The sequence below is a fragment of the Pteropus medius genome, unplaced genomic scaffold (assembly GCF_902729225.1).
Source record: "Pteropus medius unplaced genomic scaffold, Ma_sr-lr_union100, whole genome shotgun sequence".
NCBI lineage: Eukaryota > Metazoa > Chordata > Mammalia > Chiroptera > Pteropodidae > Pteropus > Pteropus medius.
The window spans coordinates 56,397,601-56,422,219 of NW_024349800.1; the positions used below are offsets into that span (position 1 = coordinate 56,397,601).

The 24,619-nt window shown below is 43.7% G+C and overlaps 1 protein-coding gene across 1 annotated transcript in view; it reads right to left on the bottom strand.

Annotated features, from left to right (window-relative positions):
* The window catches only part of VSNL1 (visinin like 1), an 82,481-nt gene that overhangs the window by 27,275 nt on the left and 30,587 nt on the right, over positions 1–24,619 (bottom strand). The window contains exon 2 of the mRNA XM_039887807.1: positions 20,505–20,671. Within this exon, the coding sequence (XP_039743741.1) occupies positions 20,505–20,666 (162 nt within the window). The 5' untranslated portion in view covers positions 20,667–20,671. The remainder of the gene's footprint in view (positions 1–20,504; positions 20,672–24,619) is intronic.

Below are 24,619 nucleotides of genomic sequence, written 5' to 3' on the forward strand. Positions count from 1 at the left end.
ACCTTCTTTGATTTCTGAGGCTTGGAATCTATTTGTAATGTCACTAGATAAAAGACAATGGTGGGTGGGAAATTTTTTTTTTTCTCAAAAGATAATGTCATGACTAGCATGGTGCTCATTTTTCCAGGGGAGCAGAGATGATTGCATTCTCTGGTGGCCCCTCGGTGTTAGTTAGAGGCTTGACTCGTGGACAAGGGGTTATAGGCCAGAGCCAGCGAGTGTCCCCCATCTTGAAAAACTTCCATGCAGGCCAATCCATGAGAGCTTGTTTACCTTCTCTGAGGGAGGAGGCAGGGCTACCTGCACCCCATCTGAATCACCTGGCAAGCGTCTAATGGCCTTGGGGCCTCTAGCTTGACCCTCTCATTTTGCTAATCCCTTGTCCAGACTGCTGCCAGAACAAACTACCTAAAAAGGGGCCTCGTTGACTCTCCCAGGGTTCCTCCCATTCATATGGCGGTGCCCCTGCTGCCTGATCAACACTTTGCCTCTAGCAAAATGAACTTTTGAACTTCCCAGTGTAGCTCCCAATGTATGACAGATTGTTTCTCACCTTTATGCTTTCATCTTGAAGGACAAGGATAGCTTTTCCTCTGACATGGATGCTGGAATAGCTCCCCCTCTGACACTTTACCATCCTCCGGCATTTTCCTTCACATCCTCTAGGACTCAGCTCACATAGGAAGCTTGAAAGCAAAGCTAGGTTGAGCACCTTCCTCCATGCCTGTTAACACCCTAAAACCCTAAACAGAACTCCAGTACGGCACTAACCATGTAATCACTTAGAAAATAGCCCGATAACGTCCTGGACGGTCTTGCGGTAGGGGCTGCATCAATTTTTTTTTTTTTTTAAGATTGACACTGACTCATCTTTGAATCTTTGGTGTGTAGGACAGTTCCTGGTCATAATAGGAGCCCAGTAAATCTTCAGTCAGTGAACGAATGAGTTACCCTCATTTTTCAGGTGAGGACAGGGCATTCTGGTGACTCTACGACCTGGTGACTCTACTTTCCTGCCTAAAAAGGGCCTTTTTAAAAAAGATGAACATGAGAAAATCTACGTGATGGAGCACACTGAGATCTGATGCCCCAATGTTGCCTTAAGAATTGAGAATACTTGGGTCTCAGCAGACTCCGGAGCTGCTGAGTTTGAAGTTTCACATTTTATTTAACATTTACATGAAATTTGCATCATAGTCCCTAAAATGTCTCCTTTTAAAATTTGAAACATGTAAACCAAATGTCCATCCACGGACGAATGAACAAAGAAGAGGTGGCGTATACATAAATTGGAGTATTATTCAGCCTCAAAAAAAGACTGAAATCCTACCCCATGTGACAATGTGGAGGGACCTCAAAGGTATTATGCTAAGTGAAATCAGTCAGTTACAGAAGAACAAATACTAAATGATTCCACTTATATGAGGAATCTAAAAAAGTCAAACTCATTGGAGCAGAAGTAGAATGGTAGTTGCCAGGGGATGTGGGAGGAGGCAATAGAGAATTGTTGTCAATGGATATAAAGATAGTTTTACAAGAATTATAGGTTCTAGGGATGTGCTTACAACCCAGTGACTATAGGTAACAATATGGTTTTGGCACGTAAACATTCGTCAAGGTGAGTGGATCGCATGTGGCATGCCCTTACCGTGCACGCACACAAAATAGCCAAGGGACACAGGAATCTTCTGGAGATTGTGGTAATGGTGTCAAAGGTGTATGCATATACCCAAACTCATCAAATTGTATACATTAAACATATGCAGGTTTTTGTATATCAATTATACCTCATTAAAGCTGAGAACAAAAGTTAAAACATGTTTACAATACCTACAATTAGTTAACTACCCTTTAATCCTCAAGTAATATTAGCAGACCGAGAAGATGGACCTGACTACTCTCTGCCTATGCCCAGGTTACTACTCCGTGGATAGATAAACCATTAGAGAAGAGGAAAGAACACTGGTCCTGGATTCAGACAGGCCTGGATCTGATTCCACTTATATTACTTATTAGTTGTGCTATTCCGAGCAAGTTGCCTAACCTCTCTGGGCATCGGTGGTCGACTCTATAAAACTGGGTGACAGCCATGCCCCAGGGTCTCGTGAGGAGTCAGTGGGACAGCCTGGGAGAGCACCCGGCACAGTGTGGTCACACAGTGGGTGTTTGGTGTTAGTTCTCTTTCTTCACCCCTGACCATCAGATTCTTCCATCCGCCCTTCCTCCCATTTAGGAGAGAATGACAAGCAGTCACTGGAAGAATTTGGGGGTGACATAATGGAAAGCATTTACATATGCCTGGGGCATTCCTTCCTCTCCTCTCTCACCTAAACTCACTGGGCCAGTTCACTGAGTTTCTCATGTCCATTTCCTCACGTGTAAATTAGGATAATTATAGCATCCTTGTAGAGCTTTAGTGAGGATTTAATGAGCTAATATGTGTAAAAATTTGGCAGAGCGCTCACCGCATTTTAGGTATTCAATATATGGTAAACATTATCGTTCATACAATAATGGGTTATTGAAGACCCGCATTCACAGAACCCGGATGTAGTAGGCAGAATAATGCTCCCCACAAAGGTGTCTACATTCTAACTTCTGACATCTGTAAATATGTCACTTTACATCGCAAAAGGAGCTTTGTAGATGTGATTGAATTAAAGACCTGGAGATGAAGGAATTATTTCTGGATTCTCCTGATGGACCTAATACAATCATAAGGGTTCTTAAGAGAGTCAGAAGAGGAGATGCAACAATGTACCCTAAACGGACAGATTTGAATGTGAAGATGGAAGATGGGCCATGAGCCAGGGAAGACACATAGCCCCTGGGAGGTAGGAAAGGTGAGGGGATAGAACCCCGCCCAGAGCTCCAGAAGCAGCACGACCCCGCCGACACCCTAATTCTAGCCCAGTGAAACCTATGTCAGACTTCTGACCTCTGGAAAAGTAAGCTTGTAAATTTGTGTCCTTTTAAGCCACTCTCTAGTGACTTATTAGAGCAGCAGTAGAAAGCTAATAGACCTTGTAACTACGTCCTTGAACGCAGACAGCAAAAACGACCACCAAACTCCTCGAATTTCGAGGAACCATAACAATAGCTAGTCCCTCTGACACCTCCCTCATCTGCCCTTGCCCCACATCCCTTTGGTAGGTTACCGATGCTGTCTGAGAAGGTGCTGCCATGTTTGAAATGTGCCACTGGGAACCACGCTTCTTCTCTGGGAAAAGGTAGAGAAAACAGTTGTGGGGATGTGCGTGTGTCTCCGCACGTTTGCATGTAGATGAAGGCATTTTGAAACTGAAAATGGTGCCACGTGATGGGGGCAGTAATCCAGCTCTAGAATGTCCAACCTGGGCAGCCCAGGATGAGGCAGTTGCCATGGAAACCGCATCCCTTGGCTTCGGCTTGCTGCCTCCTTAGCACAGCTCTGCCAGTGTACGATCCAGTTACCACTCAGCGCTTGGCAGCTCCACATCATGGCAGGGTCTACCCGCCTCAAGGCCAGAGCGCTTCTGAATGAACTGCCTGGATTCTAGACGCCAGGAAATTGGCATGAGAACTGAGAGGACAGGCTGCAGGCTGCACTGGGCAGAGTACTGGATTATAATCTTGTTGAAGTCCTTTCCCTCTTCTGAACCCCAATTCTACTTTTGTACAATGAACAAGGTGACCCCTGAGAGTCCCTCTAACAGTTGTGACATAAAGTTCATGGGGAGATGATAAACTTAGACTGAGGAACAAGAATAGAACTAAAGAATGGTCAGGATGATGGCCATTTTCTGTGTTCCTGAAACCCAGCCTTCCCCACTGGAGGGAAAAGCCCCAAGGGGCAGCGGAGTGGTGAAGGAAGCTGTTCTCAGTGTCATTCACAGTGTCCATCGTCCTCAGAGGAGCATCCCATTCTACAGTACATAAGGTAGGAGCATGAGCAATGAATCCATCCCTCTTTGGCCTGTCCTTCAGAGGACCCTCTGCTGCTAAGCTCTGAGAGTCTTGCTTCCTGTAATAGTCCTCAGGGACCACGTCAAAGCTCTTAAGCCACGTCGCTGGCCAGGATGGACCCTGGGGCACAGATAATACAAGGCAGGAGGGACCCTTCAAACCAATCTGTTTAACTAGTTAACTTTTCTAAGGATGCTCAACCAGCTTCTGACCTCCAAGAGCTACAGTCCAGCAGGCATGCTGAGACCTACACCGAGTGACTGCAAGCCAGGGTCTACACGGAGCTTACCTTGGCCAAGCTGGCCTGCTTGGAAAGCAAATTCACTTCACTTCATGAGCCCATGGCACCCACCACTGCAGCACCATCAGCAACGAGGTATTTGGGAAGTCCACTTAGTCCTTCTCTGTCTTTGGGGACTTGCGACAATGCTGCAGAGAGTGTCCAGGGAGCTAGCAGGGCGGATGGGGCAAGGCTACTCTATGACATTTCATAGCACTTCATGATAAATTGGAGTTCATCAATTAAATATGAGAGCTCGACAGAAGCCACAGAGTTGGCTGCAGGGCCACCAGGAGTCAAGCAGTGGGTGGCTTACTGAGCTCCACTCTGCGATGACGTTCACAGTATGAGCACCTTGTTCCCTTCATCATGACATCCCAAGGGAGCATGTCACAGGCCAAGAGAACAGCTCGAGTCCAGGGCTGGAGGTGTAACGTTGAAGAACATTTGCTGACTGTACTCTGCCTGTGTTAGCTAGTGCATGGACCAGTGCAGTAAGTTAGATTACCAGACCCTTGGGCAGATAGTCTAAGCCAACTGCCTACTCTCCTTTCCCCAGTTTTTGTTAACTTGGCTTTTGTTCAAGGCATCAGTGTTTCCAGGCTGAGGTAATGGTGATGATTGGAATAAAACCAATCATGACCATCTCATTTCTTGCTTTTTAATTATATACGTGTATATAATATAGTTTAGGCCAATGAGACAAAAGAATAAGTCTGCTAAAGGTGGTAGGCGGAAGGCATTTCTTGGATCTTTTTTTTCCGGACATAAGAGACTGGTGCAGCTGGCGCCCTTTCCCTTTCTCTGGCAGACTTCGATGATGTGATGCCTGGAACTGCAGCAATCAGCTTGTATCCATGAGGGAAAGGCCGAGAGAATCCCAGGAATGTTCTCCTGTCTGTTTAAGCCACTGTTTGTTGGGTTTTGGGTTCCTCGTAGCCTAGTAACTGAGACAGGTCCAACACAAGGGAATGAAATTTGTACTTTTTCCCGTAGGCAACGGGACCCATAGGAGGGCTTTTGTTGTTGTTGTTGTTGTTTCAGATTAGTTTAAAATGAAAAGTAATACGTGTGTGTTATGAAAACTTTCGGGCAATAGAGAAGTATTTAAAATAAGGAGTGAAGGGTCCCCTCTAACCAAACCTTCTTGAAGGTACACACACATGTGGGGAGAGATGTGTGTATATTTTGCAAAAACAAGATCATGCTATACAGTGTTTTGTAATTTGCTTTTATCATTTAATAATATAGCATGGATTCCGGTGGTTTTTGAAGAGAGGTAGGATATTGTGTCAGCTGTACTTAAGGAGGATGAAGTTGATATGATTCAGTAATCTACATACAGAGCATACGCAAAATAGATAAACCCTCTCTGCCTCGGAAAAGAAAAATGGGAAGCTGAGGAGTATTGGTCACTTCCTCAGTGCAGGCACTATGCTAGGTGTTTTCACTTAATCCCAACTCCTCGGTGAGATTATGCTTATTTTACAGATGAGAAAACAGGATCGTTTTCCTCAAAATCGGAGCCCCGCTTCCTGTGCGTTTCCAATGAGTGGGTTTGCATTCTTCCATGGGTTGGCCCACCACACTGCCCCCCATGCTCCATGCTGCCGAATGCAAATATTTGAATTGCCTGGATGGGGAGGCGAAATGCAAAACGAGCGCCCAGAGCCTCTTCCTGGTGGGTTCCGCTAAGGAGGCAAAATGTTCTGGTCCCGATTCTGAGGCATAAGTGCCCCCTTTGGTGCTGGCTGAAGCTGAGTAAGCGAGGCAGGGGCGAACGGGCGTGGGTTTGGAGCAAAAGAGAGACCGGATGAGAAAGCCAAAGGAAGTGCTGAGTGGAGCCCATCAGGCTGGCTTCCCTGCTGACAGTTAAGCAAATCCCCTGGGAAAATGACAACTGGCAAAACTCAGAGTGAGGGTAATTATGGTGTCAGAAGCTCGGGTGCTCAGGGTTGGGAAGATCTGCCAACAGGATTCATTGTGAATGTGTCATTTGCTGAACACTGTTAAGCTCATGTTTTCCCCAACTGGGAAGTCTGACAACAGGAAGCGTGGTTTTAATGCCCTCTCCCATGCTTCTCCAAAAGCAGAGTTGGTGAGAGGAACCACCAAGGCTTCTCATGCCCTCAGCTATGGTCCAGGGGCTTTGCCCATATAGAATGTTCTGGTGCAATGTTCTCTCTCTAACGCAGCCCTGGGGAATCTACCTCATTTCAAGCTCAGCTCTAATCTGACCTCTTCCACGAGATGGCCTCTGCCAGCCCCTCCCATCTCGTGTCCCAGATCGCACCCCACTTCCCCAACTTTCATAACTTCCCTTTTGAAGGAAACTGAGCTCGTTTTGCCTTATAGAGTTAACTGTTTATCTCTCGCTCCCTAAACTGGGAGCTCTATTGGGGCAGGATCTTGTCTGATTGATTTCTAGTTCTTGATCACCCTACCAAGAGACATTTAAATGCCAGGTGCTACTTATGTTTCTGTGGAATGAATGAGTGAATGAATGAATGAATGAATAACTGGCACGGGAGAGATGTAGCCTTTGCTTCTGGGCAATAGGATGGAAAGTGAAAAGGTGAGCAGTGTTCAACATGCAGGACACGTTGGGGTGACTTTCTCCCGAGAAAAGTCCTTAGAGGTTCTCTAGTCTTGATGCCTTTCATGATGAGGGAGCAGAACCAGAGGAGAGAAGTATCTGGTCTGAGATCTCAAGGCGTCAGTAGGGGCTAAAATTACCCGCCCCCTCCCCATCTGCTAATGTTGAAGAGCCCAGAGCTCATCCGCTGCCTGGGCCGCTTCTGTTACCATCCTGTGGCCATCCTCTGAATTTGGCCATAATTATCTCAGAAATGTAAACATATGTATAATTCATCAAACGTTTTCCAAGAATTTCACTGTTATTTTTCAACCGATTTCTTTGATCGTGTTCTACAATTCCTATTTCTTATCTCAGTTAATTTTTTCTGTACATTCATTAAATAACCCCATCATAGATTCAAGAGGTCCCTCCTGTGGCTGCTACCTTCACACAGACAGCCATTTCTTTTTCTTTTTTTTTCACTTAAATTGGACCTCCCGGTCATCCTTGCACCGTGCTGGACCATGGGGGAAGGATGCTGCAGTTTAGTCTGATCTCCCAAAAGTGAGAGAAGAGAGGGGAAGATGGGAACAGTGAGGGTGGTGGATTTGAGGGTGAGCATAAAGACGGGGGTGGCCTAGGGAAGAAAGGGAAGGAAGGGAGAAGGTGGGGTGTGGAGGGGTGAGGTTCTGCGAGTGCCTCGAGTCAGGGTTGGATGTCATTCATCTATGTGTCCTCAGTGCTGAGGACTGAGCCTGAGCCTGGCTTCAAGTGGGACGTTGGACCCTCTTTGTCGAGTGAATGAATGAACTGCGGAATGGGCAGATCCACTTTCTGGGAAATGAAGCAACTGCTGCCCCTCTGGGTTGTCCACCCCCATTTAGCATCATATCAAAGCCCAGCGGTAACTTGGGATGCATTTCAGAGTCATTTTGGAGCTTTCTCGAAGTATAGATGTCGATCTCGCCTCTTTTATACACACACACGCACACACACACACACATACACGCACACGGAACAAAGAACAGGGCTTATCAAATTCCCGCCCCTGATGACTGATAGAGCCCTGCCTTGCCCACCCATGTGATGTGATGTGAATTTCAGCACATAAAGAAGGTCCTCTCCACAGGCCCCGAAATCTCACCATTATTACTGTGGCTCTCCTGATAAACTATAAATCTCAGCATGGCATAAACATTAAGTCTAATTGGTCTTTGATATGTTAGTATAAATAAATGAATTAGAAACATTTGGGGGAGCAGCTTCAGCTGAGGGAAAGGCAAGGGTGGAGCAGGTAGGCATGGCATGGGGAGCAACGAATAAAGCAGAAAAAAGGCACAACAAATAAAAGTGGGGTGCCTGGAGATGTTGGCTCATTTCACACTTGGAGCCACCACTGTCCTCTTCAGAATAATCATCCAAACTTCTTCCCAACCTGAAAAAAGTCTACCTTTGGCCCAATTCAAGCCCTACTTCCTGGATGAAGCCTGCACCAAAGCAGCCATAAATGAGCGTACTACCACATATGTGTTATATGGCATTGTCACCCTGAATTTTATTTCTTGGTCTCTCAGCACAATTGAGATCCTCACAACAGAGTTGCGTGCGAGGCATTGCTATGTCCATCATTTAGGCGAAGAAACTGAGGCTCAGAGAGTTTACATAATTTGTCCAAGATCACACAGTGAGGTCAGAGCTGGAAGTGACAAAGTTAAGTCTCTACACTGCTCAGCTACTCATTAGCCCTGTGGCCTTAGACACATTGCTTTTCTGTCTTTGTGCTCACTTGTCCCCTCTGCAAAATAAAGATAGCGACGGTACCCGGTATGAAAGGCTGTTGCATTCGCTAAAAGAATGAATACATAGAATAGTGCCTGGCATATACTAAAGGCTACATAAGTGTTTGCTATTATTCTTATTGTTCTTGTTACTATTCGAGGACCCTATCCTCTCTGTTTTTCTCATCGTGTCTACTGGACACATAGTGGGGACTCAATGGACATTGGCTTCTTTCCTTTTCTCTTTCCTTTGTCTTTCTGAAAACAGCCTTCAGGACCAAAAAATAGTCACAACTGCTTGTTTAACGGAACAAAGATTTTCATGTTCCCTGGGAAAAGGAGCCAACACTGGCACCACTGGATCAAAGCGACTGGAATTCGGGGCCTCGAGCCGTGGCCCTCGCCTGGCGAGAGTTCAGAGGAAGATTCCTTGGAAACGCACAGCGGAGATGGGGAGCCAAGGCCCCGTCATCCGGATGCTTCCAGTCCCATATCACTGACACATTGTGATCCAACGTCATGTTCTCGGTCCCCGACAGGGCTGTTCTGATAAAGGGCTGACTAATGGGCAGGAAGGGGAACATTTTGCCAACGTGTTTGTTTCCATTAGATTATGAGTGTATTTTTAGTGTGGCTGAGAAATCTCTAGGATCTTGCCTTGCAAAAAACGATTCTGTGGACTAGGACTAGGAAAAAAAAAAATCTTGGCCAAAAAAGAGATTTCTGCAAATGCTTTGCTGCTGTCAGGAGTTCTTTCATTGCCACCCGGGTTCAGCACTTTGCGTTAAGATGTGCTCAGTTATTATTTCTTCCTGGAAAGTCCTGGTTTCCTCTTCCCAGCATCAACCATTTTTTTTTTTTATGGCATCTGGCACAACATTTCCCTCATCGCATCGTCACCGTCAGTTTACTTGACGGTCTCCCCCACTGACTCCACCTCTGGATGCGGGCTGAGGTAATGTGTGTGATTTCTGGGTCTTGCCCTTAAAGATACATTTCTGAGTCTTGCCCTTAAAGATTCTTCCATCCCTTCCGTCTTCTGCTTCCCACTAGCTAGAAAGTGACATTGTGGCGGACCACTCGGGGTAAGCTGAAATCAGAGCAACGCTCTAGAAAGAGGAACCAGGAGAGGAGGGGACCGAGTCCCATAAGGCTCGTGGAGCAGAGCTGCCAGTCCAGCTAGAACTTTCCGAGAGAGAAAAACATGCTTCAGCCTTGTGGAAACCATGCGTGAGTCTCTGTTGCACGCTGTTGAAGTTTTATCCTAATTAAGGCACCTACATAAATGAATCAAGTGTGTGTGTGCATGTGTGCACACGTGTGTGTGTGTGTCTGTGTGTGATTATACACACCCCATAAACACTCACACTCTCGAGGATCTTCATGTTTCTTCCATTGACAGTTATGAATGCAATAGGGTTTTGGTCCTTCAAGGAAGTCATTCATCCACTTAAACAGTAAAACATATTAACATATGTCCCTAACACAAAATAACGGAGCATTTTCAATATATTTGAAATCTTAAAAGGAAATGCTGAGACTGGCTCTTAGGAAAATGGTTACCCTTGTTTGATATATACTGTCATATTAATTCTCTGTCGACTGGAATTCTTAGTTACCCAGAGTTTTCCTTATCAGTCTGACCGCTAAGATTTTTCTATATAGGTGGTTGATCCAGGTGTCTAAAGCTGTATGGTTTCAAATGTCCCCACCTTGTCCTCATCCTGAAAGCTGAACAGACAATATTTCATACAACTCATTTCACCCCTTGACTTCGGGACATCCATTGACTCTTCCCAGTTAGTCTTGTCTTATGTAATCTCTCCCAAAGGCAGCTAGATCCTCATCCAGGGAGTTACCCTGGCAACCCAGCTGTGTCATCTTGAAAGATGTCTCCAGGCACCAGCTCCTGAGTCTGCAAGAGATTTGACTGGGGCCGAGCTGCAAAGCCACAACATATTAGCTCTAACACGATGTCATCATTTATCATGCTCCTGGTAGACATGTCACATTTTTTATAAGAACATGGATAAAAATAAGTCCTACCTTGACTATGCAATGAGATTTACTTAGAAAGCAGACACAGCTATCTATTTTCATCTCTGTCTTTTATGGTCTCCTTTGCATTTCTTCTAAAAGAAAATCCTTTTGGTTTTCACATTTTTCCCTAACAATCTCATTACAAACTCTAACATAAGCGGTCTAATTTTCAAGTGTGCAGATAGCTTTTTTATATTAGACATCTTGAGTTTTATGTTTTATCTTTTCATTTCCCCTTTGGGAAAATAGTATTTAAGGAAGTTCATTGACTAATCTTTTTGCTGGCAAGTGCCTCAGGTATTTATAAGGAACTTAGCTAGCCACTTGACTCTGAGAATGGAGATGCTACGTTATCTTGTTATGTTATGTTGCATTCTATTTATTTAAACAGTCTATATCAAAATGATTCGTTATGAATCTCTGTAGGTTTGTTATTCCGGATAATACAATATAACATGTTTCATTCCTTTCAATCGTTTTTTTAGATTGAACTTCAGTTAAGCTATAAGACAGAGTCCTTTACTCATTTATTAATTAGTTCTATCAACCAACTAATTTTTGTTACTGGGAGCTGGAGATACAGAGATGAATAAGACCGAGTCCCACTCCTGTGGACAGGAAGACTGGAGTGATGCCAAGCGACCTGTAGTACAGTGACACACGTCTAGCAGAGGTCTAGTGACAGCTCCACTTAGTTTCTAGAATCTTGGCATTCGAAGAGAATCCAAGAAGTTATACGCTTCCCTCCTTCATTTTACAGAGAAATAAGTGAAGGCCACGCCTGTCTCTAACCTGCTCTCTCTTGCTCCCTTGCCTCCTCCGCTCAGACATGTAGAACTTCTTTCTGTCCGTGGAACATGGAGTTCACTCTCATATCTGCCTTAGTATAATATTTTTTTCATTTCTATATCTCTAGAAAAAAGTAGGAGATGTAGCTCAAAAAATGGCTTTCTGTCTCCCTTCCCCCTCCTCTGAGCTCCCAAAGCTCTGACTGACCCGTAACCTCATAGTTCTCGGGTTGTCCCTGCACTTGTCTAGTTTTTTTCCCTCTAGATGACACAGGTGTCCTACCTGAGGGTCCCCTCAGAGTTTAGTCTAGGATACCACACACAAGGTACAGACAACACAAACTTGGTGAATAACTCAGTCACCACTGAGAGCTCCTGCAGCTTCATTCACCGAGTCACTGGGAACATTTACAAGGGAAATGAGAAAAAACTTCTCATTCTTGGTACTGTCATCATGTTATTTGAAGAAAAATGTAACACCAGGTCACCAGAATTTCCATGATCACCTAACAGGTCCTGGCAGGAAACCATCTGCCCGCTTCGCCCACAATGTCAGGACTCTCGAGCTTTCCCAGCACTCGATGCTCTCTGTGGCGGGGTCCCACTCACGTCTCCAGCCTCGCTGTCCCCTTCCTGCCTCTTTGGTCATCTGACATTTTAGCCGACATAACACCTGCTTGTTATTCCCCATACCATCCCCCCGTCTCCCTGTCCTCATGCCCTGGCTTAGGCTGTCTCTTCTCTTAGGAATGTCACCCTAGCAACTACAACTCTTACCTATACCTCAAGGTATCTTGAAATCTTCAGTGAAGATATTTATATAGAAATGCTCCAGATTAGAATATCTGCATCAGTTTTGGAAAAAAATAATCCCTTTCTCTATTATCTCTTAGTTATCTATATATAGATTGTTCTACTCAACTGCGAGCCCTTGAAATGAGTGAGGCGGTCTGACTGAAACCCTTCATTCTCCATAGTCCTTGGCTGTAGATCTGTCACAGACACCACTGGTAGTGTTTGCTGAAGATGGATAACTGCTAGTAGCTTCTCTGCATTATCATCTATAAGAGGAGTCCCCTCAGACAGAGCTCACGAGGCCCTTGGACATTTCATAGATGGGTTTAGGAGTATTTTACGACTGACTGCTCCTCTCTCTCCCTAGCTATGACAGGGCTGCATTTCATCTGGGAGGGTTGAATCTGACATAGCACAGGAACGATTCGTAGTGACCTCAGAGCAGTCACAGGATGGGACCCCAAGCTCCATAACAACCCTTGGAGAGAAACAGTCAGAGGTCCAAGAACCATTCCAAGTGGAGACATCAGAGCAAATAATCAATAAAAGGGAGTACTCTCTTTCAATAGGTGCTTGATGGGCCACAGGAGGGGAGGGAGGAGATGATTCACACCAACGTGGGTCAGTGGTACCAGATATAAGTCCCCATCATGCTTTCAAAGGGTCAGAAAAATCCAATAAGGTAAAGCAGCTTTACAGTGAGAGATCCAGACATGATTTTGTATCTTCAAGTGCAATGTAATAGCTGTGGCTTTATTTCCAATGAGAAATGGATTATCCTTTCACAATTAGCTGCAGGTGATAGTTAATAATTAAGAGAAGAACAGGTCTTTTTGGCTTAAAACCTTCAGAATCAGGCTGGATTAAAGACACATTCTTATGGCTGTGAAGTGAAGCATTAAGAAACGGTTCCATCTTGGACCACCCCTCCCCTTCCCAAAGGCTTGTGGGGCTAGGATAGATTGGGAGGAGGTGGGGGTGGGGTGAGAGACTTCGAAAGGACTCTTTTCAGCCTTATCCTGAGAACAGAGAAGTTGAGGTATCATCTAAGAGCATTCCTTTGGATAGCATGGCTGCAACGGCCATCAATACCTCTCTAACTGACACCTGCCCTATCACAGGAAAGCAAACCCAAGGTGTGGAAGCCATCCAAAAGAATTTCACACCCTTCGAGACAGGAGAAGGTTATCTCTGCCGCCCCTCTGGAATGAATGCTCTCTCTAATGCAAGACACAGGGGTAGTTAGCTATTTCCTGAGACAATCTCCTTGCAATAAAACGCCTTTGGAGCCTCACACGGGACCTCGTTTTTCCAAAACTGTAACTTTATTGTCATCTCTTCCTTGACATTTTGGACCCTAGCTCTTGTTTCTCACATTAATTCAAGTCGAAGGACAGCCTCAGTGATCCTGGCAAACATTCCAAATGGAAATGAATTCCCCAGGTTCTCACTAAAAATCTCAGGGACCTCCCGAGCCCCATCAGGATGACATTTTGTATCTTACGGAATGTCTATTTCCCAAAGGAATTAAAATGCTTCTGTATATAGCTCTGCCCAACACATTTTTAATAAAGCCTACTCTTAATTATCGCTTACGAACAAGCAGAATCTGAATCCCTGAGAATCGATCTCTCAAAAATCATTTTTTGAGCCAAGACTTTTATTTTCAAAATGCATTTGAATCTGTTGTTGGAAAGCCGTAGCAGCGATCTCTGTCACATTTTCTTTTGATGAAATATCTGAAGCAGGAGCTAGTTCTTGATGCTGTCGGGGCCTGGAGCAGGCCACCTCCAAAATATCCCCCAATGACAAATTAATTATTTTGAAGTAAAATCGCTTGAGAAGCAGTAGGGGCAGGAGGGGCTATCTGACCCTCTTCTGTCTCTGTAAATGCAGGAAATAAACCTTCCTGTGAAAGGTGCCTGCCCTGCTAGAAAAAGGCTAAGATGCAGAGCAGTTGTACTGAGGGTCAGACAACGTCATCACTAGAGATAGAGAATCCGGAGCCGAGAAGCTTATATAAACAAGTGCTTGTTAATTTTACTCATATAGTGCCCTAAGCCTGATTCTATTTAAATTCCTTACTAAATATATGTACCCCAACACCTATGCTCCTTTGTCTTGTCAAAATCCCCACCAATTTATTGTTCCTTTATGTAAAGGATACTTAAATGGCCTGCTCCACTTCTCTCTCAGAGAATTATTCTTTTAATTCTCTCGCGTACGCAAAATAAAATTTGGGATTTTCTCCTGTCATTCTGTCTCGTACCAATTTTATTTAATCTAGTTGCAAGAACTCAAGAATGGCAGAAGGGGGAATTCCCTCTCCCAGACTCCAGAGGCTGGGATGTTTGGCACCTGGAAGTCCTCCCATGCCCAGGTGCCTAATCTAGTTACTGATCAGTCATACCTCAGAAAGGTGATTCACTGTTTACAAAACACATGAAGTAAGCAGAGCTCACGGTATTATCTCTATTTGACAGACAAGGAGACTGAGGGCCAAAGTTGTTTGTTGACTTATTCAACAAACCTTTAAGCGTAAGACTTTCCCAAGTTCACCCAGCCAAGGCGTGCTAGAGCCAGGTACACCTCAGCCTTCTGATTAAACCACACCACATTTGTATGTATTCAGGCAAAACACCAATAGCAGTATAGGCTCTGGGAAATGAGAAGGGCTCTAACTAATGAGAAGGTTAGAAAAGCTTACAGAATTGTGTGGTAAAACCATAACATCCTTCTGAAAGGTGGGGGACCAAAGTCATAGGAACACAGAAAAGGAAGAAACCCTTCTGTCTTGAATGAGGAAATCGTGGAAGTCTTGCCTAGCTGTCGAGAAGTGAAAAGCATTTTACAAAAATAAAGTGATATTCCAGCTCCGTCAGGCAATGTCTGTTCTATAGAAAGCACAGGGGAAATGTGTCTTGAATGAATGAATGAATGAATGAACCCACTCTTCTATGGATAAGCTGGAAGTACATTTTCTAACGATTAAACTGTAGAAGCTTTTCAGGAAATGAGCACTTGGAAGGACATGGGATACCTTGGCAGGAACGATTTCATTACATGCAAAGAAATTTTACTAAAATTCAAACCATTGAATCAGGGATGATAAAATTGTCCTCTAGCCTCCCACCCCACCTGCCTCAAGTACCCCTCCAAGTTACGTAACACCTAACACTTGAGAAGAACTTGTGGTGCAATGGATTTTTGTTTGGTGGAAAGGCAGTGGCTTAGGAGAATTGGACTAGTCTGAAAATTTATCTTTCTTCATCTGCAAAATGATAAGCGGCAGGAATTAAGGAGGTAGAAGTGTGTGAGGGACACCGAGTGATTAGTGAGACTGAATTAAGAAGGCCTTGAATGCCACGCTTCATCCCGTGTGGTAGCAGGGGCCTGGGGAGGACACAGAGCTCAGTGTCTGAGAATCTATGATGGGAGTGAGGTCAGCATGGCCCGGTGGTGGGTCCCGCCATGGTTGCTGCCCCACCCCTCCTCCAACCATGGTAGACACAGAAGACTACTTGTTTATGCCACATTTTCCTATTGAACCTTAATAGTTCCTCGCATCTTCCTCTGTAGATTATTTATACAGCTATTGGCTTTGGCATGTAAAATAAAACCTATTTTTTATCTTGTTTCTCTGAGAGTAAATGAGTAGACCATCAGTCATGATGGCAAAAGCATCTTGGTGTAGGTTGCAAATCGTTTTCATTTCCCTCTTCCCTTTGAGACTCTAACACTGCGGTGATAGGACAGGGCTCATTATTTCCATGTTAAAGATAAGGGAACAGATTCAGGGAGGCAGAGCTCTGGCAAACGCAGCACAGCTAGGATTGATTCTCAGGTCTGTCAGATTACAAATCCCATGATCTTATTCAACTACGCCCTGACTGCCTTTTCTACTCAACCTGAATCCTCCCAAATAGTCCTGATGAAAACAATCTGACAGTCAAACTCCAACCAAATGTCGGAATCCATCTGGGGCTTCACAGAGCTGGCGACTTTGGTACGTAGTTTCTTTGGCTTTGATGTCAGTGACTAAACAAAACAGACTGGCATCAGCCTTCCAAGAAAAAGGACCTGGGACAGGGACACTTCCTCCCTCACGCGGTTGCTTGTTCTTCCCTGGGGTCGGTTTGCTTTTGAAACTGTGGCTATTTCTCCGAAAATACAGTTAAAATCGCAAACTCTCGATCTTAATTTGCGATCTCAACTTGGCAATCGTTATGACTGTTGGAAACAGGAAATTCTCCATGGGGGTAAAGATTAGGTACGTGGCTCTTCGTGACAAGTTGCAAATCTCCCTTCCCAAGTTCTCACGGCAGTGCTGCAGTGGGGATGATGAAGCATCTCCTACAACTTCTGTGGCCAGGGACACAGACATTCCTGAGTGCGACAGGAGGGCAAGTGCATTCCTGACAGAAAGCATCTCCACATCAGATCTAGAGGGCTCTGGGTTTGCACATGAGAAGTTTGTAACAGAGAAGAAACAGGTACTGGATTAGTTTGATAGGACAGCCATAACAGTACCATAGACTGGGGGGCTTAAACAATATGAATATATTTTCTCACACTGCTGGAGGGTAGAAGTCCAAGATTAAAGTATTTGGTAAGGTTGGTTTCTTCTGAAGCCTCTCTCCTTGGTTTGTTGATGGCCGTCTTCCACCTGTGCCTTCACATAGCCTTTCCTTTGTTCATGATCGTGTCCTAATCTCCTCTTCTGATGACACCAGTCACAATGGATTAAGTTCTATTCTAATGACCTCATTTAATTTAAAATCACCTCTTTAATGACCCTATGTCCAAATACAGTCACATTTTGAGGTACTGCAGTTAAAACTTCAACATATGAAATTTGGGGGATCACCATTCAGCCTATGTCAGGTACCAAGCTTGAAAAAGCTAAAAACCATCTACTCAGAGACATCTTATCTTCTATAAAGCTAAGAGGAGGGTCCTCCATCATTGTACTAATTAACTTCTCATTTTACTATCCCGTTTTGAAATTAACTGCTTCTTTTCACTCCTGTCTCATCAATAAGCATCTATGTCCTTCTGCCTTGTGCTCTGGTCAACTGTCTTCTCCATTAGCCCGTGAGATCTTGAGGGCAGGCGGGACTATCCTGTAGATACTTCTGTATGCCTCCACTACAAGGCTTTCCGAGGAGATAACACAGCTAGCATTTAATATAATGCACTCCTCAAACACTGATGCTTGCTCTGTGGCAGGCTCTGGGCTAGGCTCTGTGCTAGATACTGGGTCTCACGGTGACTGCAATGAGGTGACTGTGGTCGATAGGACTAAAGAATGAAATCCGTATCAAACTAGGAAGGACCGTGCCCAGGTCTGTGCTTTTCAAAGCTCGCTCCAGCAGATGCGTGGTGCGGGGAATCCGGGGGGTTGCTGCTGAGCGCCATGGGAATCCAGTCGACACACAGGGGTGTGTGCTGCGGTGTGAGTCAGCATACCTGTTTTTAATGTCCGTCCTGCCTTCAGTCTCTTTGTGACACTGAGCAAATTGCTTCATATTTCTGAACCTCAGTTTTAAACATTATTCCACATAGGCTTAATGAAAAAGTTTCTTTATATTTTGGCTACGAAGGCTTCTAAAGTTGAGGGTTTGCGGCTCTTGGCCTTGGAGAAGGGCCGCTCGCTTCATCCTGCTCCTCCCCACATCCTCAGCGGAATTTGTTCTACGGCATTGAGGTGACTCTCCCGGAGCCTGAAATGGTGGGCCGGCGACAATAGACATTCCAGGCTGGCCACAGGGACAGGAGGCCAGATACCTCCTGTTTTGCTCATTCAGCCAGATTCCAGGATGTCTCGATGTCCACACTGAGCTAGAAGGAACTACTGAAAAGTGCCTATTCGCCAGGATTAGGACAGTGTTTTGTTGAATATTTGTACTTTTCGGCAGCATACAAGCAAGGAAGGTTTTTCTTGTTAGCCACTCTCCTGGGCCCTATTACATAATCCACATCTTTTTCTGTGCTTCTCTCTTCTAGCCTATCAGATATGTCTTTCTTTCTTTTTTTTTCTGTGCATGAGCATATTTCCTCTGTGATTCTTTTTTGTATTATGTCCTTGGATAACTCTGGAATAAGAGGAAGACTTTGCTGCTTTATGACTATTTGATATAAGAACACAGACTGAGTTTGAATATGGCTGTTAAGAGGCTTCCAAGAATCTAAACTGTACCCAGAAAGTCATATATTCCTTCTTGGAACAAAAAAAACAAAAACGAAAACAACAAAACAAAACAAAACAAAACAAAACAAAACAAAACAAAACAAAACAAAACCCACTCTGGGGCAGAGCAGGGGAGCTGGAGGTGGGGATTGATGTTGGTGCATATACATCAGTTTAGTGTTTACGTCCCTCCTGCCCGCCTCCTTGAGGCTGACGCTTTTTCAATGCTGGGTACTTCCAGTAAATAAATAAAATACTCTATCTCCTGCGTTTCAACAATTTCTTCAAAGACAGAACGCCTCTCATTTTAAACAAATAGTGAGGAACATGGCACACGGAGCTCTCTTGAACACAGAGTGACAGCTTGCATGACCTTTAGTGATATGAAAGTGGCTTTGACAAATTTCATTTGTCTGTACTTTCCTTGAGGCTGAGAGCGAAGACAGTTCTGAGGCTCAGGCTGACTTTTGGGTGATAAAATAGAAGAAGATGTGACTTTGAAAACTATGGAGAGTAGTCTACGTAATAATCTAGGACTGTGCATGCCATCACATTTTTCTGCAAAAGCAACTTATATCAATGAAATAATAAATGTATCTCTCAGCTCTTCTATACAACAGATCTTTACAGGCTAAAAACAGATTACTCAGATCTTTTCAGAAATGTTACACGCACACCTGCCAGTATATGTGTACCTTTCTACACACATATGAGTTAGCTTTGTATATACCTTATGCCCTCAGGTGCTAAGCTTCGGATTAATGATAATCCTGGGTCCCTGACACTCATCAGTAGGGCACGCAGGGTTAGTGAGCTTTTAATAATGACAGAAACACTTGCAAACTCATCTCCCAAAACCGTAGGTATGACCGGCACAATCTAACCATGTGGCCATGCCCCCATCCCGACCCTTGCCTCTTCCCCACTGAATATATTCATCAGTCTGCTCCTGTGGTCATCACCCTCTGGCTTTCCTTTTTATGTAATTTTATTACATTTATTTGTCATCTTATAAAGTATATTTTTATCTTATTTGTATTTAATTTAGAATATTTCGAGACTTTTTGCACTTAATGTTTCAGTGTTGCTATGGTTTGACCATTTTGACAGCTGTGTGAATGTACCAGTTTATTCTGCTCTCTGTTTGATGGGCATTTGGGCTCTTTCCCAGCTTCGCTATTGTGACCAGTGCAGCTACGAGCATTCCTAAACATGTCCCTTCTTGTACATGTGCAAGGATGGAATTTTAGAGCACGGGCTGGGTGAAACGTTCAGCTTCAGGAGATAATGACAACGTTTCATAGTTTATGCAACTGTCCCCCACATATATAGGCATGTAGACATTTCACGTTGCTCCAGTGGACACCTGCTACACTTACGTAATAAAATCCGTATTTTCTATTCGATATTTTAGCCAGAAAAAGTTAAAGAAAAATGACACATTTCTTCCACAAGCCTAGCGTTACATAAGTAGACAAAATGAAATGTCTTAGATCATGCCAAACCTAGATCGATACAACTGATAAACGCAGACAAAGCAAAACACTACCACTGCAGTAGAAAGTATATCTCCCATGGAATGGCTTTATCATATGTCCAGGAAAGATTAGTTTCTAAATGTACAAAAGCTGAGTTAGGGGTCCATGCTACGGACATCGGTGCCTGGATGCACACCAGACTCCCCACCCGCTATTAAATGTGATGTCACGGAAAACTGTTTTTGTTTTTTTTTTATTCGCCCAGAGAAGGACCTTTCTTGGTTCAAATATCCCTCCCATGTACTTTCTCTCACAAGCGAAACAATAAGGTAATTAGGAGCTTGCCAATAATCATCAGGAAGCACTATGATCTGAAATTTTTACTGTTCTTTCATCCTCTGTCACCCTCTAAACTCTACTCGGTGTTTTGATTGAACAATTACTCTTCTTGTTCAGAAACTGCTTGACTTATCTCTGGAATAAAACACATCCCTTTGCATTTTTTAAATTGTTCGTTTTTCTTTTCGAGTGAAACAAACTGGCTACTTTGAGTTACAATCCCACCTGAAGCTACATTTCATGAAGACAAGGTTTTCTGGCCCGAAGTAGAAAGAGGTTGAAAAGCAACTTACCTTCACGTAGAGCTGCTGAAATTCCTCGAGATTCAGCCTTCCGCTCGGACAGTCCTTGAGGAATCCTTTGTACCACTGTTTGAGCTCATGCTCATTAAACTCTGTGCTCTTCACCAGGTCCTCCATCACTTCAGGGGCCAGTTTGCTATTCTGTTTCCCCATTCTGCCTGAAGAAAAGCAAATCAATGCAATTAGCGTCATGGCTGTGATTATTTCAGACTTGATTAGGAGACGAGCTGGAGTTCTGAGCAGTTTCTTGGTGGGAACTCCCTCCAGGGTGTCTGAACAAAAGTCTCCCCAAGTCTACTTCCTTCTATTTGGTAATCTAGAACAGAGATGAGAACACAAGTCTCTTCTCAGTTCGAAAGGCTGTAGACCTTGTCCTCCTCCATTATGTGTCACCTTTTACAAGGCATCGATTACCAAATGGGAAGGCGACCGACCCTTTTTATGCTATTCATGTAAAGTATACGGGAACTGTTTATAGTCTCCTTCTATGTATTAAGTTCATTAACATTTGCTGCCCAGGTGCCTAATTCTACATTTAGTTTGTGGGGATATTAAGTGGGATTATTGACAAGAACAATAAGAAGGCTTTAGAGCCAAATGATCAAAAAGCAGCTTGGAATATCTAATCAGCAATGGTGGGGAGTCTCGGTTGTTCTAGTTCTAAAGTTGCAGCTGCCCCCCTATCCCCCCTCGTCACAATGGAAACCGCTCTTTTTTATTAGTCACATTAATTCTCTATTACTCTTTTCATCTTCAGAGACTTCGTACAACATTACTTTCAGAGTCGATCAACTCTTGGTGAAATTTTCGAAAGATTGTTTGGTAAGTTTCAGTTGACATAATTCCAGTCTTTTATTACTACTGCTAGTAAGTACAAATAATAGCACATAAAATAATGTTAACTTATATCAATTATGTGCCAGCTTGTGTGCTCATTATCATAGTACAGTGCAGGTGAACAGAGCATGGCTTGGAGCCATTCCTGACTTTTACTCCTGATCTGGCCATTTACTATGTGTGTTACTTACGGTAACATTAATAAACCCCTTTATTTTCAATTTCTTCCTTAATAAAGCATACACAAACACAAAACTCTCAGATTTACTGTGATGGCTAGTTAAGAAATAGGTAGATTAATAAAGATTAAAAAAAAAATACTCCAAAATTAAAATACTTGTATTTGTGCAGGAAAATTAAGGGCAATTTAAAAAAATCCTTTAATGTTGTTGTTTTATAATTTAAAAAAAAGAATAAAAACAAAACAAATTAACCACAGATTAATTTAAAACGTCAAAGTAAACTTGAAAATCTGAGGGACCACCAGAATAAGAAAAAATGTCACAAGACCTTTAAAATCCTGTTAGGGGAAACTGAATCAGGGTTTGTAGAATTTACTCAAATGGACTTAGTCCTTCAATGTGCTTGAGACAAACTCTTTCCCAGGCTCTAGGCAGGTCTACGCTTGCAGCAGCCCAGAAAGGGTAATTTCATCATATACTTGTCGTTATTTTTTTTTTTTACCTTCTTCTAAAACGCATTCCACACCCATTGTCAGTAACCTGCCCTAACACTGAACAATTCTTTCACTGAAATGAAACCAAACCACTACCTCCAAGGAAGCCTTTCTCCTCAGCCCCATCGTAACAGCCCTCAAGACGGGGAGAGGACACCATTAAGGTGGCCGTTTGTGTTTAGGTTCTTCCATCTGAGAAATGAATCAAGGATCAGCAACTCTGCCCTTTATCATAAAGCCTCTCTACTTAAATTTGCTCTTAATTTCAAGTCCCAAGTCTTTTATTATCAACTGTCTCTTAATTACAAGTTACTGTGGGATTCCATAGCTGGGAAATCAAGGGGGTACTCAGGTGTCAGGTTTAATTAGTTTGGGTAAGAAAACTGTAATTCGTAGTTATCCTGATAATCAAAAGATGTGTTACCAAGCCTTTTGCTACTTCACTTTGTTCTTTTCAGTCGAGAATTACACATTTTCATTCTTGAACTAGAATCTCACCTGACAATGACAGGTACTGAGTACTGACTGGAGGCTGTAGGTAGGCCCTGTGTTGAGCACTTCATGACCTTGGTCTCTAGCCCTATGACAACTCAGCAACAAGGATCAGGGCAGCTCTCTCGAGCTCATACAAGTAATGTGCGGCCGAACTAGAATTTGAACCTGGATCAGCAAGATGTCTATGCACAGTCACAGCCAGACAGGTAGATGGAGGGCATTTTAGGAGAAGGAACAGGATGAGCAAAAGCTGGAAGGTTTGAGAGGCTGAATCAGTATCTCTTGCCACTGAAAAAGGATGAGAGAGGAATCGGTTACTTTGCCAGGGCCTTTTTGGAAAATGCTGTTAGATTTACCAAAACCACAAGCTCAGAAGTAAGTTTGTATTAATGATGGGAAAATGGATTAAGGGTTATTAAAAACCACCTCCCCAAAATGCCCTTTGTAGGTTAACGTGTCAGCTTCTCTCTTAGGCAAGAAAGCTTGGATCCTCCATGGATCATTTATGATGCCTAAAACCGTTCCAGCTGCCTGGGGAGAGGGTGGTCTCTTACACACATAGGGAACAGTGCTGGGACCATGAATCACAGTTCTGGAGACTCAAATGCTTAACTTCATGCTTCTTAGTCCCAGTTCATGGTCAGCACCATCATTCAGGTGTGCCTGGCAATGGGTGAATCATGCAGAAAATCAAGTTCTAACCTGGCTCAGAGTGGCACTGCCGATGCCCTCACCAGGCCTCGCCTGGGTTAATGAGCAGCCTCCTCGCTGGGCTCTCTGACTTCAACCTGCCCTCTTCTGCATGGCTGCTTAAATTAATTTCTGGATTATAAACCACACCATCTAATCCTCTCCCTAAAACCCTCAACAGTTCTCCATTGTCTACAGGATGTAGCCTCATCTCCCTACTACGGCACAGGTCCTGCCTACTCATAGCCTGCTTTTCTGCCACTGCCTTTTCACTTCGTAAGCCAGGCAATAATCAACTATTACAGGTCCCAGGGCTGACATGCTTCCACAGGCTCGTGTTTTGTACACGCTGCTCTCTTTTCTTAGAATAACAGCCTCTTTGTCTGCTCAGCAGACTTTTTCTTCTTTCAGTGCCTCAGCTCACATGCTGCCTCCTCTGGGAATCCTTTGTGGACTTTTCAAAGGCCAGCATAGGCACCCTTTCTCCTAGGCATCCCCCTTTCATTGTAAAAGCTCCCGCGATCATTATTTATTTCTCTACTGGATTGTTAGTTTCTTGAGAGAGAGGACTGTCTTTTATTTATCTTTGCATCCTTGGTACCTCATAGTAGGTGCTCAACAAATATTTTTTGAGGGAATGAATGAATGAATGAATGAATGAGGAGGACTGAAGTAGGTGCTCAAGGACCCTGTCACTGATCTTCTTCGAGTTACGCTGTTGGTATGTTTCTGTCTGGGAAAATCAGTCTCGTAATAATCTGTATATGAGGAGAGCCAATGTAATCATAAGTATAAATACAAAGTGCAGGTAGCAGATGGCAGGAATGTTTCATCTGATTGTATAGAAAATGGCCTGCTTCTCCTGAGGTTGCTTCCTTGTCTGTTCTCATCATGAAATTTTGAACACCTTGAAGGCGCGACTCATGTCTTTTATCTCAGTACCCTGAGTACCTGGCATAAAGGTGGTGCTTGGTAATGTTTGATAAATGAATGAAAAAGCATCCATGGGTTAATGTTCCCCATCTATATCCTTCTGTTCTGGGGCTGCAGTGATATGGGACAAATCGTATCTTTTATTATAGTACCAGGACAACAGGAAGGGTAAAAATGACACTAAACCTTATCATATTCTCAATGAAAATATTTCATATCATAATGAGGCAGATTGATCCCAGCTCTGTTTCTAGTGATTCTGTGATCAGATCTTTTCCTTCCCTGTTGCTCAGTTTCCCCCTTTGAAAAATGAGTGAGTTGGACCAGATAATCTTTAAGGCCTTTTCAACCCCACCGCTCACTAATTTGCAACATAAGTTTTGTAAATATGAAAATGTGGGTGGCAGACTTCAAATTGGTTTGTCTTAAAAGAGTCAGCACATGTGCATTCTTGACAGGGAACCCGTCAGTACTT